This window comes from Choloepus didactylus, chromosome 1, assembly GCF_015220235.1.
Source record: "Choloepus didactylus isolate mChoDid1 chromosome 1, mChoDid1.pri, whole genome shotgun sequence".
Lineage (NCBI taxonomy): Eukaryota > Metazoa > Chordata > Mammalia > Pilosa > Megalonychidae > Choloepus > Choloepus didactylus.
Genome location: NC_051307.1, coordinates 201,715,822 through 201,734,555, shown reverse-complemented (window position 1 = coordinate 201,734,555; position 18,734 = coordinate 201,715,822). Strand labels below are relative to the sequence as shown.

Below are 18,734 nucleotides of genomic sequence, written 5' to 3'. Positions count from 1 at the left end.
AAACATTCTATCCAGGCTTTGACCAATAAGGCCTTGTTTTCACCTGCTGGTCCCTCTGTTGGCATGGTGTTTCCATAGAGATACCCACATGACTTGCTCCCTCGGGTTGCTCTCACTCCCTTCAGATCTTTAAACAAATGTCACCTCAGTGAAACCTCATCTGGCCACACTTAAACTTCTTAACTCCCCTACCTTATTTTTCTCCTTAGCCTTATCACTCTAAAATATTTTATGTATTTATTGAATGTGAGGGTAAGTGGTTTTTTGTCTGTGTTGACTCCTGTGTCCCCAGATTTAGGATTGTGTTTGGCACCTAGTAGATGCTCAGATTTGTTGAATGACTCTATCGCTACCTCTTTATGGATAAGAACCCTGCGACTCCTAGGGGTTTTCTGACTTGCTGCCAGCCACACAGCCAGAGGGCAGCCCTCTTTACCCCCCTAACACATTGCCCTTCCACATTCAGGGCACTGCTTGGGATTTGTATAGAATTATAATTATAGTAAAAATCCTCTTATGTTTCACACTTTTTAGGAGAAAGAAATACACCAAATTGTAAGTGGGTGATTTTAAAATGGAACAAAAAAAAATTTCTCTGGTTTTATTTGGATTGGCAGGTGATTCATCCCAAAACTGACGAACAGAGATGCAGACTTCAGGAAGCTTGCAAAGATATTCTCCTTTTCAAAAATCTTGATCAGGTAACATTGATTTTTTTTTAATTTAATAAATTTTATTTTGAAATAAATTCAATCTTACAGGAACAGTTGCAAAAACAGTTCAAACCCTATACATAGAACTACAGCATACCCCGACCCCCCTCCCCCGATACCCCGATCCACCACCTTTAACATCCTGTCACACCACCGTTTCTTTCTTTCCCTCCCTCCCTCCCTATCTATCATCCATCATCTATTGCTCTGTCCTCTGAACATATGAAAGCAAACTGCACATATCTTTGAACAAACAATATAATTCACATATACCTTTCCCATGGACAAGAACATTCTTTTATGCAATCTCATTAAGTGCAGCTAAGAAGTTCAAGAAATTCAACATTGATATAAAGCTTACATTCTGTATTTCCTTTTTTTTTTTTCCTTGTGTCCCATCTGTGTCCCTTTGAGCCTCCTCTCCTCCATCCTCAGATCCCATCCAGGATCATCCTTGGCATTTAATTGTCATCTATTTAGACTTTTTTTTTTTTTTTTTCAATTGTGGAAACATATATATAGCCTAAATCTTCCCATTCCACACCCTCCCTATCATTCCATTAGTGGGATTAATCACATTTAGAATGTTGCAATGTTATCACCTCCCCACCATCCATTTCTAGAAGTTTCCCTTCACCCCAAACAGAAACCCTACTCTCATTTCTTAACTCCCCATTGCCCCTTCCCCCACTTCTCGGAACCCCTACTCTACTTTTCGTCTCTATGGTCATATTCTCTGATACTTTCTTTGTGTTTACCATAGGGCTTAAATTTGACATCTTAACTCTATAACAATCTTGTTTTTCTTTGATACCAACTTAACTTCAATATAACACATAAACTATGTTCCTATACTCCATCATTCCCCCACTTCTATGTGTTTCTTGTCAAAAATTACTTATTTTACATTGAGTCCAAAACCACTGATTTATCATTACAGTTTATGTATTTTAGATCCTGTAGGAAGTAAATAGTGGAGTTGTAAGTCAGAAATACAGTAGTATTGGTATTTATATTTACCATGTGATCTTTACTGGAAATCTTTATTTGTTCATGTAGTTTCAGTCAATTGTTTATTGTCCCTTCCTTTCAGCCTGCTCAACTCCCTTTAGCTTATCTTACAGGACTGATTACTGGTGATGAAGTCCCTCAGCTTTTGGTTATCTGTGAATCTTTTCATCTCCCCCTCATTTTTATCTTCTAGGTGTTTGTGGATTCTCCAAGTCTCTGATGGTTATTGACTTCTATTTGTATTCCATGTGGTCAGAGAATGTGCTTTGAACAAATTCATTTTTGTTGTTGTTGTTGTTGTTGTTGAGGCTTGTTTTTATGTCCCAGTATACGGTCCATTCTGGAGAAAGATCTGTGATCACTAGAGAAGAATGTGTGTCCCGGTGACCTGGGATGTAATATTCTATGTATGTCTGTTAAAATTCTCTATATCTCTCTCCTTTCTTTGTTTCTCTGTCAGTAGGGCTCCCTTCAGTATCTGAAGTAGGGCAGGTCTTTTATTAGCAAAATCTCTCAGCATTTGTTTGTCTGTGAAAAATTTAAGCTCTCCCTCAAATTTGAAGGAGAGTTTTGCTGGATAAAGTATTGGTTGGAAATTTTTCTCTCTGAGAATTTTAAATATGTCATGCCACTGCCTTCTCACCTCCATGGTGGCCGCTGAGCAGTCACTACTTAGTCTTATGTTGTTTCCTTTGTATGTGGTGAATTGCTTTTCTCTTGCTGCTTTCAGCACTTGCTCTTTCTCTTCAGTATTTGAGAGTCTGATCAGAATATGTCTTGGAGTGGGTTTATTTGGATTTATTCTATTAGGAGTTCGCTGGGCATTTATGCTTTGTGTATTTATATTGTGTATAAGGTTTGGGAAGTTTTCCCCAACAATTTCTTTGAATACTCTTTTTAGACCTTTACCCTTCTCTTCCCCTTCTGGGACACCAATGAGTCTTGAATTTAGATGTTTTATTTTATCTATCATATCGCTGAGATCCATTTCGATTTTTTCGATTTTTTTCCCTATTCTTTCTTTTGTTCTTTCATTTTCCGTTCTGGGGTCCTCAAGGAGGCTGAGTTGTTGTTCAAATTCCTCTAATCTTGTATTATGAGTATCCAGAGTGTTTTTAATTTGGCCTACAGTTTCTTTAATTTCCGTAAGATCTTCTATTTTTTTATTTACTCTTGCAATATCTTCTTCTTTATGCTCTTCTAGGATCTTCTTTATGTCTTTTATATCCTGTGCCATGCTCTTCTTCATGTCCTTTATATCCTGTGCCGTGCTCTCATTGCCTGTTCTTTGATTAATTGCGCCAAGTACTGTGTGTCTTCTGATCTTTTGATTTGGGTGTTTGGCTTTGGGTTCTCCGTATCGTCTGGTTTTATCATATGCTCTAAGATTTTCTGTTGTTTTTGGCCTCTTGGCATTTGCTTCACTTGATCTTTAATTTGTCAGAATTGCAGCTTGGTGGCGTACACTTTCTCTAACTAACTAGCAGAAGGCATCCATGAGTCAGTTCTCCCCACCTTTGTCTTTGTGGTGTGTGGGGATCTGATTCTTGTGGGGTCCAATTGGTGCACTTAATTTGGGTGTGTTGTTGGTGCTGTCTGCCCTGAATGAGGGGCATGTGTCTGAGTGGTTAGGGAGGAAGGGCAGTTATAATAATCAAACCTCCCAGGTGTTCCCGGAGATTTAAGGCTGTTCTCTGCCGCTGACCCAAAAGTCCTTGGTATTGGCGTAGGTTCCCTGGGATTTTCAAGTGGTTTCCCCTTCCCTGCTGTGCTCTTCCAGGACCTCTGCTGAGGGAGGGAGGGCCATGCCACGTCACAAGTGCGCACCGGCCTCCAGGGAAGCCCTGAGACACTGGGCTCTGCAGGGGCGTTCCCAGCCCACTTCAAACATGGTTGAATAGGATGCGTTAACTTCCCCCTTTCCGCACAGCTCCGCCCTCCCAGCTCCGGGACAATCAGCCGTGGGTGTATTAAAGGCCACTGTCCACAGCAGATATTGTGGTGTGCGCTGTGCTGTGGGAAAGACTCCCTGTCACACTGGGTTTCTTGGTGCGGCTCTGTGCTGTGGGTTCAGCCCCAGGCAGGAGTGCCCCCGCCCGCCGGGGAGATGGCTGCAAGTCGTGCGTTTTTTCCTCTTTTTGTCTCCCCTTTGCTCCCCTGGGCCCGAGACAATCAACAGTGGGTGTGTGAAGGGGTATCCTCCACACCAGACACTGAGGCATTAGCCCAGCCTGCTCCCGTCGTATCTGCAGCTGCTCCCAGGTTTTTTTTGTTTGTTTTGTTTTTTCTTTTTTAAAGAACTAGTCCATCTCCAAACGCCAGCCCACCATTTCCCCACACCGCAGCATGGCCGAGGGACTTTCAGCCTACTCACTCACTCGTTTCAGAATGCAGACTCCTGGTTTCACCAAATGCACGGTCCCTGTAGATTTAGCAGACCTTGTCTGGCTGGTGCTACTCTGGAAGTGGTGTTCTGGGTCACTTTCTGGTTTTTATCCAGTATTTTTCACGGAGGTGTTATTTTGCCCTGTCTTACCTAGCCACCATCTTAGGTTCCATCAACATTGATTTTTAAAATATTTTTTGCTATAATGGTCTCATAACTTTTCCCCCATTTGCCATTTAAACAATTTTTAGCATCTTAGCCACAGTCAGATGTGATAAAAAACTTGAGATACTTCTTACTTACAAATGTTTTCATTGTGTTGACCACCGTAACTCAGACAAAGCTTTTCATGTGACTTTAACTAATTTTCTCAGCTGCTTTGGTATTTGCTCCAGACAAATGAAAATAAATAACATTTGAGGACCATGCGATTTGGTCATATTGCAAGGAAATGATCAGGTTTGCATGACCCTGGCTTAGTTCAGAGAGTCTGGATTTATGCTACAAAAAGATTGATTTCTCTGAGGATGCCAGTTCTCTTCACTGGTAGTAGTTAACTTAACCAAAGTATGTGAATGCTTCTCAGCTAAGACCTCAGGCATGAGGCACCTCTTGCAAGTGATGTGTGTCTGCAGGGCCCCAGTGCAGGATCTGTGGCCTGGACCTGTCCTCCCTCCATTGGTAGTGGAGATAGGGAGGAGGGGCTAACTCCTGGGAACAGCAAATCTTTAGATTTCCTGTTTTCCCTCTATTTTGAGGGCCATACACTAAAGCCATGTGAGTGGCTAAGCAGCTAGGCCTGTGGGGGAATTCTAGAATGGCAAGGACTGGAAGGATGGGACTAGAACTCCCCTACTACCCAGCTTCTGGAAAAAAGACTCTTGAGAAAAGGACTGTGGGAAGATGGCAGAGTAGGAAGCCTCCAGAATCAGTCCCTCTACCAAAACAACTATTGAACAGGCAGGAACTGTGTGAATCAACTATTTTGGAATTTTGGATTCTAGTGGAACACTGCAACATCCAGGAAAGAGTTGGAAGAAGAGGCTGGTGAATTACCATTTATATCAGTGAATTTCACCCTCCTTGCATGGGCTACCATCTCCCATCCCCCAGCCAAATAGCAGGCAGCAGTGGGGACTGCAGCCCAGGCTCCTGGTGCAGTTTGCTGGTGCCAGGGTAAACTATAAGGACCTAGTACTCCAGAATCCAGGGGTGTGTGTGGTTTGATCACTGCTTACTATTTTTGATCAGCTGCTTCAGATCTCTGGAGAGACTGCTCTGTGGGTGGCTGTTTTTCCAAACCCTCTCAGGCAAAAGCAGCAGAGGACTCTTAAAGAGGCAGTACCTTTTTTTTCCTTCTCTTTTTTTCTTTCCATTCCCTGCTCGGGAGCAAAAGTAATTTGGAAAAGTCACAGGCACTTCCAGCCCTCAACAAGTACAAACACTTGGCAATCCCAGAGGAGTGGGAGAACTAGATTTCCAGAGTTATAACAATATAATATTCAGAATGTCCAGTTCTCAACAAAATACTACAAAACACAACAAGAAACAGGAAAGTATGGCCCATTCACAGGAAAAAGAATTTTCCAGAAAACATCCTGAATAATCTCATATGTTGGAATTATTAGCCAAAGACTTTAAATCACTATCTTATATGTGTTCAGTGAGCTAAAGGAATCCATATATAAAGGACTAAAGGAAATTAGCAAAATGTTGTCTGAACAAAATAAAGAGATAGAAATTATAAAAAGAAACCAAACAGAAATTTTGGAGCTGCAAAGCATAGTAACTAAAGTGAAAAACTCATTAAGCAGTATTTTAGTTTTCTTCGCTGCTCGAGCAAATACTGTGCAATGGGTTGGCTTAAACAATGAGAGTTCATTGGATCATGGTTTTGAGGCTAAGAGAAGTCCAAATCAAGGTACCATTAAGGCAATGCTTTCTTCCTAAAGACTGGCTTTCTAGGGCTGGTTGCCAGTGATCTTTGGTCCTGGGCTTCTCTGTCATATGGCAATGCATGTGGCAGCCATTCCTGGCCTCTCCTTTCTCTTCTGTGTTTTATTGACGTTCAGGTTCCTGCTTCCCATGGCTTTCTCTCTTTGTCTGAATTTCGTTCTGCTTATACAGGACTCCAGTAATAGGATTAAGGCCTATCTTGATTGAGTTGAGCCACACCTTAACTGAAGTAACATCTCAAAGAGGATCTATTTACAGTGGGTTCATACAGGAATGAATTAAATATAAGAATATGTTTTTCTGGGGTACTTAGCTTCAAGCCAGCAGTGGATCACCAGCAGATTTAAAGAAAGTATGAGTAAACTTAAAGACAAGACAATTGAAATTATCCAGGGTGAAGAACAGAAGGAAAAAATAATGAAGAAAAATGAACAGAGCCTGAGGGACCCGTGGGACACAATCAAACATAACAACATTTGCGTCATTGGAATCCCAGAAAGACAAGGGAGAGAGAAAGGGGCAGAAAAAGTATTTGAAGAAACAATGGCCAGAACTTCCCAAATCCATTGAAATACGTGAATACACACATTCAGGAAGCTCAATGAACTCCAAGCAGAATAGACTCCAAGAGCTGTAAACCAAGACATATTCTAGCAAAATTGTCAAGATCCGAAGACAAAGGATTTTGAAAGCAGTGAGAGAAGCAACTCATCACATACAAGGAGTCCCCTATCACATTAAAACTGGATTTCTCATCAGAAATCATGGAGGCCAGAAAAGAGTAGGATGGCATATTTAAAGTCCTTAAAGAAAAAAAACACCAAACACCTCTCATTTAAGATTTCTGTAGCTGGCAGAATTATCTTTCAAAAATGAAGAGAGTAACTACTCAGAAAGTTGAGTATAGAATTACCATAGGACCCAGCAATACCACTTCTAGATATATACCCAAAAGGTATTTACATACCAGTGTTCATAGTGGCATTATTTGAAATTGTCAAAAGATGGAAGCAACCCAAGTGTCCATCAACCAATGAATCGATAAACAAAATGTGGTATATGTACACAATGAATATTATTCAGCCATAAAAAGCAATAAAGTTCTGATACATGGCAACAGCATGGATGAACCTCGAAGATACCACATGGAGTAAAATAAGCGAGACACAAAAAGACAAATGTAGTATGATCTCATTGATATGAAATAATTAGAATAAGCACACTCATAGAGTCAGAATCCAGAATATAGGTTACTCAGGGGTCAGGGTGGGGGTAGGGAATAGAGAGTTAAAGCTTAAAATGTACAGAGATTCTATTTGGGACAATGGAAAAGTTTGGTAATGGATGGTGGTGATGGTAGCACAACATTGTGAATGTGATTAAAAGCACTGAAATATATATTTGAATGTGGTTAAAAGGAGAAGTTTTAAGTTGTATATATGATACTAGAATTAAAATTAAAAAAAATAATTCCATAGAACTGCACAAGACAGTGAACCCTAAGTTATAGACTATAGTTAATAGTACAGTTATTAAAATGTGCTTTCATCAGTTGTAAGAAATGTACCACACCAATGCGAGGTGTTAACATTAGGGTGATATATAAGAACCCTGTATTTGATGCATGATTTTTCTGTAAAGCCACGACTTCTCTAATAAAAAAGAAATGAAGGAAAAATGAAGACTTTTACAGATAAACAAAAGCTGAAAGACTTCATTACCAGAAGACATGCCCTACAAGAAATGTTAAAGGAAGTCCTTCAGGCTGTAATAAAAGGATACTAGACTAACTCAAAAACGTAAGAAGAAATAAAGAACATTGGTAAAGGTAACTACATAGGTAAATATAAAACCCTGTATTATTGTCCTTTTTGTTTGTGACTGCTTTTTACCCCCTATATGCCTTAACAGTCAAATGTTTAAAAAAAATTTTAAATCTGTGTTAATGGGCATACAATGTATAAAGAGTAATCTGAGACAATTAACTATATGAAGGCAGAGGGATGGAGATATATAGGAGTAGAGAGTTTAACACAATACCATGGTTAAACGAAACACATTTAACAATTATGTAATAATATCACTAACATACAATCCATATTCATATTTTCCCAGTGTTCCCAATAAAATTCTCTATAGCTTTTGTTTTGTTTTGTTCTTCAATCCTGAACCACATATTGCATAGGGTTGTCATGATGTCATCTTTAGTCCCCTCTAACTGGGACTCCCCCACCCCACCCCCCGTACGTTATTCTATATCTTAAAAACTCTGGTGTTTTTGAAGAATTCAGGCCAGAAGAAGAAAAGTTACTCAGAATAAGAGGCTACCAACTGACAGCCCACAGGCCAGGGACAGCCAGATACAGATGTGTTGTTTGGTCTATATTGTATATTGAATTTGTTGCCAGTATTTTAAAAGTCAGGAGATTTCTGGTGCCAACATTCTACATGAATGTGCATGGTATATGAGTAGTAAGCCATCCCTTTTAGTTTTTCTTGGCTTGTACAGTATTAAACACGTGGAATTATGGGACAAAAAAGATGCTTGCTGGTGGTACTCAATTATTTTAGGTAGCATAGTCAGACTAAATTAAATCACATGGGATTATGCTGCAGTAAAAGTACCTTGTCAGGTATTCCATCCACATTGCTCTGAAGAGAAAGCCTCTCTCTGAGTTGAAGCTGGTATTCTTTAGCACCACCTCTCTTACAGTCATTGATCTCCCTGCCTGACAGAGGAACCGTGTTCCATTAGAATTTAATTGCATTGTTTTGTTTGTTTTCATTATACTTAACGGTATATACTTTCTGGTCATGGCAGATAATATTGGTAAGTAAATAATTGTATGTATTATGTATAAATGATTGAAGCAGTATTAGCTATCTGATAATAGATCTCATTTATTGAGTACAATTGTGTGGTAAATATTTTACTTAGATTATTCTCCTTTAGTCATAAAAATTCATGCAGCATAAATTATTTTACCATTTTTACATATGAAGAGATTGAGGCTCTGAGAGATTAGATGGTATGCTGGGCTCGTCAGAGGCAGTTGTTTTTTATTTGGGACGAATGCTGCTTCATGGGATAATCTCCAAGGTCTTTAAATTTGGTGATTCTTTTAAGGTCAACACTTATAGCAAAGTGGCATCATGGCATTACATGTGACAGTGGAGCCATCAAGGCAGAAGATAGTCATGTGAGTGCAATCATGGGAGAATGGGAACCACGATTTAGGGTGCCTATTTTTGTGTAAATTACGGTATGATTTTTCAAAACAATGCTGCCTTAGAAGACTTGCCGGTTGTGTTGTGTATTGAGATACATGGAGAGCACAAAGCCGAATGGTCCCAGGAAAGCATATGTTTCAAATAGCCCTTAGGGTCCTGTTTGAATGAGGGGAACAGTTTGGTATGGGAACTCCTGTCACTTGATCACAAGCTGGAATAAGCCTGGTCACTGCTTTATTTTAGCAAATGTAAAAGCCATCTTTGCTTTTTGTGTGTACCCTGCAGGAACAGCTTTCTCAAGTCCTCGATGCCATGTTTGAAAGGATAGTGAAAGTTGATGAGCATGTCATTGACCAAGGAGATGACGGAGACAACTTTTATGTCATAGAACGGTAGGAAATGGAGCTTTGCAATTGTGTGGCCACACTCAGTCATATTCAGAATTCAGGGCAGATGCTTTGCCCCATGTTGTGTTCAAACCAGAGAGGACTTAAAGCCCGGTGCTCAAGTTGCTCAAATCCTTGTGAGAGTCCACAGCCTGCCCTTCTGTCTGCTGCTATCCTGAATCCTCAATACATCCTGTACTTGGGGAACCACCATCTATAATATAAAGTCTCTGCAGTCTGGCGAGATGTGCAGGGTGTGCTTTATAAAAACATAGATTATTTGCTGGTATTGAAGTTAAATGATTAACTTTATTATCCTATATTGTCTGGAACTTTCAATCCCAGCCTTTGTGTATATATATATGTATAATTATTAAATGTAACATAAATTTTATTGTATGTGCTTTTCTTTTTTTAAATGCATTTTTTGTGAACTTTAACATATATATGTAACAGTGATAACTTACCAAGTACGATTTAACGAGTAGTAGAGAACAAATTTCAAAGAATGTCATGGGTCACAGTTCCACAACTTCAGCTATTTCCATAATTGGAAAATACAACATACATATAGAAAGGTGTTAACTTTTGATGTACAGCTCAACAAGCAGTTTATATAGGTAATTTCAAAAATTGTTGTGGGTTACAGTTCCACAGTTTCAGTTCTTTCTTTGTTATGCAATATAAGGAGTATGCAGAAAGGTGAAGACTTTCAAAGCACAATTCAACAAGTAGCTATAGAGCAAATTTCAAAGGATGTTATAGGGTAGAGTTCCACCATGTCATTTGCCTCCCTCTGGCTATTCCAACACCCTAACATCTAAAAAATATATATATTTCTATAAAGTTTCAGTATTCATAGACCTTTGTTAAATCTTATCTTGTTTGTTACTACCCCTTCCTCTCACTTAATCTCTTTCTCCATCTTCAGGAGTGTCTAGGCAGTGAGCACCCTAACTTGTTCATATTGAAAGGGGGTGACAACACTATGGGGAAGGGGGCTGCATCTGATTGTTGTTCTTAAAGAGGCTGTTGCCTCTGGGTTTTAGGACTTGTCTGGCATAGGAACAGTCTGGTGGATTTAAGTTTCTGAGAGAGAAAACTTAGTGAGTGCATCATCTTTTATAGAATCTCAGGTAGGGACCTGTGTATTTGGGAACTACTTTTGTTAAGGGCATGGCATACTGTGGCCATTTGGGATGTCTACCTGGAGCTTTCGTAAGAGTAACCTCCAGGATAGCCTCTCCACTCAATTTGGGATCTCTCAGCCACTGTGACCTCAGCTTATTACCTTTCTTCCCTCCCCCCCCCCCCCCTTTTAGTCAAGTAGGCATTTTCAGTCCCTCACTGCCAGGGCCAGGCTCATTCCTGGGAGTCAAGTCCCATGTCGCCAGGGAGATTCATTCCCCTGGGAGTCATGTTCCTGGAATCCCAGCCTATTTTTACCCATGAATACATTGCCCTGACCTTCATTCTCCTAGCCCCTTCTGGCTCTGTTCCAGGTCTAAGCCATGTTGGGAGACATGAAATGTGTGAGTTTGACCTGCTTATCTTACTGTGTCCTGATTGCTTGAGCTGTTCATATACTCTGGAAGGTTCCTGTGACCCCTTCTCAATCCTGAAAGGAACACCCTCACCAGAGTTTAGGATCAATAAGATGCTATTTCACCCAATATCTTCTGTTAATTTAATTTTTTTTCTTTTGAGATAATTTCAGACTTAGAGAAAAAATTGCACAAATAGTACAGAGAATTCTTGTACACTTAGGTGCTCCATGTGTTGATGTTTCACATTTGTTTTATCAAACCATTTGAGAATAAATAGCAGATATAATGGCCCTTTATCTCTGAATTCTTCAGTGTGAATTTCCTAAATTAAGGACATTCTCTTACATAAACACAGAATTCTAAAAATCAGAAATTAACATTGATACGGTACTATTTTCTAATGTACAGACCTTATTCAAATTTTGCCAGTTGTTTCCCTTGTTTTGAGGTTCTTTTGAACTCCATCAAGTAGCTGCCCTAAATTCAGTTGGTCCCCTTTGCTTGTTCAGGTTCTTGAACAGGGTATGTTCTCACTCCCAGGGTAACCTTTAGGCCCTTGATACCTGTGACAAATTATTACAAATAGAAGAAATGTTTTATTTAAAAAATAAAGATGATACAAATATGTTCTCAAAGAAAACACTATTTTTTATGCTAATGTTATGCTATTGCATCCTACATAGAAATTCTGTGTATTATTTTGTGAATAATTTTTTGTTGTTATGTTACTGCCTCCAGCAGCCCCTTGGCAGTATACTTCCCCACCAAGGCAGAGGTCCCAATGCACACCTGCTATCTAGGAAATAAGCATCCATCTGCATATATCCACAGTTTACAGAATGAAATGGCCACAGTATGCCATGCCCTTACCAAAAGTAGTCCCCAAATACCTAGGTCCCTACCTGAGATTCTAGAAAAGATTCACTCACTAAGTTTTATCTCTCATGTTAAACATGTAACAACTGAGGAGGCTATCCTTTGTATGCAACCAAAATGATGATTAATAAGTAACAACGGCTATCAGTCAAATAAAAAGATCCAGTTCTTGACCTTAAAAAGCTCCTAGTCTAGTGGAAGAGATCAACTTCTACGTAAATAATTAATATAGTTGTAACAACAGTAATAAAAATGTGTCCCATTATTTGAAGGAGGACCTGAGTGGGAGAGGTCAGGAAAGGCTTTCTGTAGTGCTGCTGCCTAAAATGGTTCGAGTTATTCCCAAAGTTAAATAACTAGTGTCTTCTGGAGGAGAATCTAAAAACATATTTCTTTACTCTGAATTCCATGTTTCCAGTTCATGGCCTTATTACTTTTGCCTTGTCCACCAGGCCTAGTAGAAGTCCAGCAGGCCCTACTGAGTTGTGAGCTCCCTTGAGAGCAAGGTTGGTGCCACAAACTGCTACTTGAGTGGTTGATGTGATTCTCTGCTTTTTGTGTAACATGAGACTTGGTGATTTTATCAGAGAAGTGGAGTGCCTTTGTAATCAATTTAGAAAATACAAAAAGAATAGGAAAGAAAATAATTTAATCATATTTAATTACCAGAGTATATCCTTCTGTTGTGTTTTCCATGCTTTATTTTTGGTGGTCACCCAGCAGAGACGGGATGGACTCCCCACCCAAAATTTGTTTTGGACTTTGAGACTGATGGTGACAAACACACACTAAGGGGGTATGAAAAGGTGTATTACTCACATAATGAGTCTTTCTGGGGAGAGTAGAATGGCTCCCAAGCAGGTCCAAAAATGACTTGAGAGAGCAGGAAGGTGTGACTGACTTGGGGGTTTTATGGTGGTTATGAGGTGGAGCTGGTATGAGGGTTGCCTTACACATGGGCTAGGGCCTATACTGTTTGCAGTTGCCACCAGCACCAAAGGAGGGAGCATCTGAGCTTTCTTTTCAGCTCGCCCCAATGTAGGGCAACAAGAGGAATGGGGAGTGGAATGGTGGGAGTTGAAAGCTAGTGGCAATCAAACATCAAAATGGACTGAGACTATTAACATTTACATAGATATGTATTTTTACATTAAATATTTTTCATATATTGTTGTGTGACCTAACTTTTAAAATCTATTTTAAGCATTTTGCCACAGCCTGCATTATTTTATGTCATCACTTTTAGTGACTATATCATGTGACCACATCAGTTTAATGACTACATGTTTACTATGAGCAGATTAAATTCTAATTTTTTTACAGTCATAAATACTATCTGGTGAGCATCCCTGCAGTTAAAGCGTTTTAAATAGCTTTATCTCCCATGGAATGCCTTGAAACGGAATTGCTTGTCAAAGGGTCTCTTTAAGGTATTTGCTGTATTTTGCTAATTATCCTGCAGAAACTGAAGTTTATGTTTGCCCCAGTAGTGTGTTGAGAGTGCCTGTTTTCTCCAAATGGTTGCCAGTTCTGAATATTATTTAGCATTCATTACCAATGAATAAATAGAAAATTGTTTCTTTTGGTGTTTTCATTTTAAAAGAAAAACCATATGAATATTTTAATAGATGCAGAAAAAAACATCTGACAAAATTCAACAGCCTTTCATGATAAAAATTCTTAGCAAACTAGAATATAAGGGATCTTCCCAACTGGATTAAGGGCATTTGTAAAAACCCTACAGCTAAATCATACTTAATGGTGAAAGACTGACTCCCCCCCCACCCCCGCCCCACCAAGAGGGAGAACAACACAAAGATATCTGCTGTTATCACTTGTATTCCACATTGTACTAGAGGTCCTAGCCAATGCAATAAGGAAAAAAAATTTTTTTAATAAATAAAAGGCATACTAATTATAAAGGAAGAAGTAAAATTGACTTTGTTTGCAGTCCTCTATATAGGAACTCCTGAGTGCTGCAAAAAAGCAACTAGAACTAACAAGTGAGTTAAGCAAGGTCACAGAATATAAAGTCAAAATATAAAAATCGATTGTATTTCTGTATACTAGCAAAAATCAGTTAGAAATTGCCTATAACAATATTTTATATTATATTTGTCTTCTATTCCTGTACCACCACCAGAAGTAATTTATGTAATTGTTTCTTGTCGTTCTTCCAGGGGAACCTATGACATTTTAGTAACGAAAGATAATCAAACCCGCTCTGTTGGTCAGTATGACAATCGTGGCAGTTTTGGAGAACTAGCTCTGATGTACAACACCCCAAGAGCTGCTACCATTGTTGCCACCTCAGAAGGCTCCCTTTGGGGACTGGTGAGTGAGGGAAATGGTTCCCCTTGTTTGACAGAGTATTATTCTCCTTACTCTGTGGTTTCTGTCCTTGGATCTTGGTTGACACCATATTTTATAGCCAGTTGTCTGAAAGAAGGTTTTGTGCAAATGTATTTTTCCATTTCTCTGAGATGATTTGTCAACAAACTATTATCTCTAAGTTACAAGGACAGGACTGGGTCTTATGACATTGTGGTAGTGTACAGCTCTTGTTATTTTTACTGTTTATGTTTTTATCAGACAAGTGGAGAGAAAGAGGGGATAATGTTCATATGAAAAGAGGCCTAGAAAGTATCTTGAAAGTTCTACCAACAGTGTTTTCCATCTCTAGGTCTCCCAGGACTAACTCTTCTCTATGTTCAGCCAACCAGTTGTTCATTGACCCATGTCAGTAGTCAATAGATTTAGATTTTCCCAGAATGTCCTATGCGTAGCATTGCTGTGGTCCCTCATCCTCTGGTATACATGACCTACCTTGCTTCCTTCAGCATCACACCTTCAAAATATATAATTATCTTTCTTGATAAACAAAATAATTGTCTTCTTGTTCAAATTCCAAAGCTTGCTTTTAAAATGTTGACATCTGTAGTAGTTTGTTACCCTTTACCTTACAAGCAGAATTAAATGTTATAGCATAGAATATCCATATATTTCCTCAAATGAAATCACACATTAATGTCATGAAAATCACATTCCATAGACATGAAAGAGCATTTTACTATTATATACTGATGAAGAATTATGAATGCTCCTGGGAAATAGGAGATATAATGGCTTAAGAATAGATCACACTTGGGGACCCAATGATTGAAAAACTCAAGGACAGATCAATAAATAATGGAGGAAAATAAACTCAGTTTTAAAATGTGTTGATTCCAACTACTGGCTCATACCAAGATAGAATAATCCTATTCTTCTGTAGTTTTCCCTCTTACAACTAAAAATTCATGGACATAATACAACAACCAAGGAAGACTCTGAAAGGTGGAAAGAAGGTAGACTAGCTAAAGTTCTCAGGACTTGAGGAAGGACGTGGCAGTGAGTTCCCTGGGTCTCTTTATTGCTTCCCACATAACCCAGATGGGTGCTGGAAAAGCCTGCAAACCAAGAAAATCCTGCTCCCTCTAGCCAAAGGACCAGGAAAACGGCAGCCTAGCAGATAATACCAGCTCTACTCCAGCCAGATGCTAAAGGAAAAACTGGCCCTACCTCCCTGTGGTATCAGTGGGGCCAAGTAGGAAGCTGGACATGCACCTCTACTTGGACATGCACACTACACCTAAATAGGGTGACTGACTAAAAAAAAGAATCTTAAATAGGACCCAGAGTTTTGCAATGTAATACTCAAAATGACTAGGATGCAATTGAAAATAATTTGTTGTACTAATGAGGAAATTCTCAACTTGAATGAGAAAAGACAACCAATAGACACCAAGACCAATATGACACAGATGTTAGAATTAACTGACAAGAATCTTAAAGTAGCCATCATAAAAATGCTTAAATAAGCAGTTATGAACACATTGGAAACAAATGAAAAAATAGGTCTCAGCAGAGAAATACAAGATTAAAAAAAAGAACAGCTAAGTGAAATTTTTAGAACTGAAAAATTCAATAACCAAAATAAAAACTCACTAGATGGGCTCAAGAGTAGAATGACTATGGCAATGGAAAATATCATTGAACTTGAAGATAGAGCAATAGAAATTACCCAGGCTGAATAAGAAAGAGAAAAATAGACTGAAATGAAACAGAGTCTGTGGGAAAAGAAGATATAGCATTCATATCACTAGAGTCCCAGAGAGAGAGGAAAAAAGAGTATGGGGCTGAAAACTTTCCATATTTGGTGAAAGACATAAACCTACAGACTTAAGAAGCTGAATGAACCCCAAATAGGATAAACCCAGAGAAATCCATGCCAAGGCATACCCTCATCAAACTGCAGAAAACTAAAGACAAAGAAAAAATACTGAAAGCAGCTAGAGAGAAATGATATCCTTGCCCATGGAGAACAAAGTATCATATGACAGAGGATTTCTCATTTGTGGAGGCCAGACGGAAGTGGCACAGCATTTTTCAAGTCTGAAAAAAAAGAATTATCAACCCAGAATTCTATACCCAGTGAGAATACATCCTTCAGGAATGAAGGTGAAATCAAGATATTCTCAGATGAAGAAAAACTAAGAGATTTGTTACCAGCAGACCTATCCTAAAAGAATGGCTAAAAGAAGTTCTTCAAACAAAGGAAGTGATAAAAGAAGGATGTTTGGAACATCAATAATGAAGAAATTATAGAAAGAGTAAACATATGGGAAAATATAAAAGGTTATTCTCTTGAGTTTGCTAAATTATGTTAAGACTGTTGAAGCAAGAATTATAACATCTGATATGGTTCTCAGTGTCGGTAGAGGAAATAATTTAAGACAGTTATACTATAAAGGAAAGTAAATTTTAAGCTAAGTGAGGTTTCTACTCTTTACTCAAACTAGTAAAATGTTGACACTAGTAAATTGTGATAAGTAACATGTAGTTTAATACCTAGGGCAACCAATAAAAAAATCTTTACAAAGAGATACACTCAAGAGCTCTATAAATCAAAATGGAATTCTAAAACATGTTCATCCAACCCACAGGAAGACAGGAGAAATAAAACAGGAACAAAAAAAAAACAGAAGGAAACAACCAATAAAATGACAGATTTAAGCCCTAATATATCAGTAATTACTATAAATAAAGTAAATGGTCTAAATATATCAATTAAAATGCAGAGATTGATGGAATGGATTTTTTTAAATGACCCAATTGTATATTTGTCTACAAGAAACTCACTCAAATACATGATATAGGCAGGTTGAAAGTAAAAAGATGAAAATAGGTATACCACGCAAGCATCAATCAAAAGAAAGCAACAGTGGTTATATTAACATCAGATAAGTTAGAGTTCAGAGCAAAGAAAACTACCAGGGACAAAGAGGAACATTACATAATAATGAAAGGGTTAATCTGCCAAGAAGACATAGTTCCCTAAGTATGTATACTCCAAACAGAACTTCAAAATATGTAACGAAAAAACTGATAGAACTGAAAGGAAAAATAGGCAAATCCACAATTGTACTTGGAGACTCAACACCCTCTCTCAACAATTGATAGAACTGCTAGGAAAAAAAATATATAGAGAGAGAGAGAGAAAGAGAGAGAACTTAACACCATCAACCAACAAGATCTCATTGAAATTTATAGAACATTACATACAACAACAGTATAATACACATTCTTTTCAAGCCCACAGAACATTCACCAAGATAGACCATACCCTGGATCATAAAATAAAATTTAACAAATTTAAAAGAATTGAAACCAGACAAGTATATTCCCTGACCATAATGGAGTCAAAACTAGCAATCAATAACGGAAAGATATCAGGAAAATCTCCAAATACTTAGAAATTAAGTAACAGACTCTTAAATAATCCCTAAGTCAAAGAGGAAGTCTTAATAGAAATAATTAAAAAAGAAAATACACTCAACATGAGGGTGAAATGGTTGGGAATAAAAGAAGTGGCTTTCCCTGTGCCTGACACAAGGTGGGTGCTCAGAATGGTGGCACCTGCTTTCTGTGGCTAGCTGCTGCTTACTACCCATCTCTTTCTAAAGTTTTACCCTCTCCTGGGATCTCTGCCCTGCCTGTCTATGTCTTAGCTTTGTCCTTTGCAGTCTTTTCTTCCTCTCCCCTGCTGTCTTAACCAAGAGATACCCTTTTGACCTCTGCTTTTCTCCTGCTTTGTTCTCTTGGCTTTGCAAGCCCAACCCCTCCCAAAACTTGAGTTCCTTCTCCAGGAAGCTGACTCCCAGAAGGTCTTCTCCAGCCTGACTTCTTGTCTGAAGCCTTCCAGGGCCCAAGCAAGGAGGACTTGGCATTGTCACTGAGTTTCTCAGGTTGAATCCTACCTTCTGCCCTTACAGGGGACAGCTGTCACTATGGCCACTATATTAATCTCTGTTTCTGCTCCCTCTTGCCTGGGAAAGGAAAGTCAACAGAAACTTCCCTGGAAAATCCTGAGCTGCTGGATAAGATAGCACTCCTTTCTCCTTTAAACTTAAGGGCTATTTCTTGAATTTGAATATACTGCCTCAGGGAGCTACCATTTCACGGGTGGGAGTTTCCTCTTCACTGCTCCGTTGGAAGCTCTCTGAAGACTGGGTTAGTGTCTGGTGCTTTTTTATACCTTCCACAGCCACAGGAACTGACCTTGCACGAAATGAAAGGGAAGTTCTGA

General features: G+C 38.8%; 1 protein-coding gene across 1 annotated transcript in view; it reads left to right on the top strand.

Moving 5' to 3' along the window:
• PRKAR2A (protein kinase cAMP-dependent type II regulatory subunit alpha) overlaps positions 1–18,734 on the top strand; it is a 103,838-nt gene that overhangs the window by 58,835 nt on the left and 26,269 nt on the right. The window contains exons 4-6 of the mRNA XM_037850474.1: positions 618–701; positions 9,583–9,689; positions 14,287–14,440. Coding sequence (XP_037706402.1) covers positions 618–701; positions 9,583–9,689; positions 14,287–14,440 — 345 coding nt within the window. The remainder of the gene's footprint in view (positions 1–617; positions 702–9,582; positions 9,690–14,286; positions 14,441–18,734) is intronic.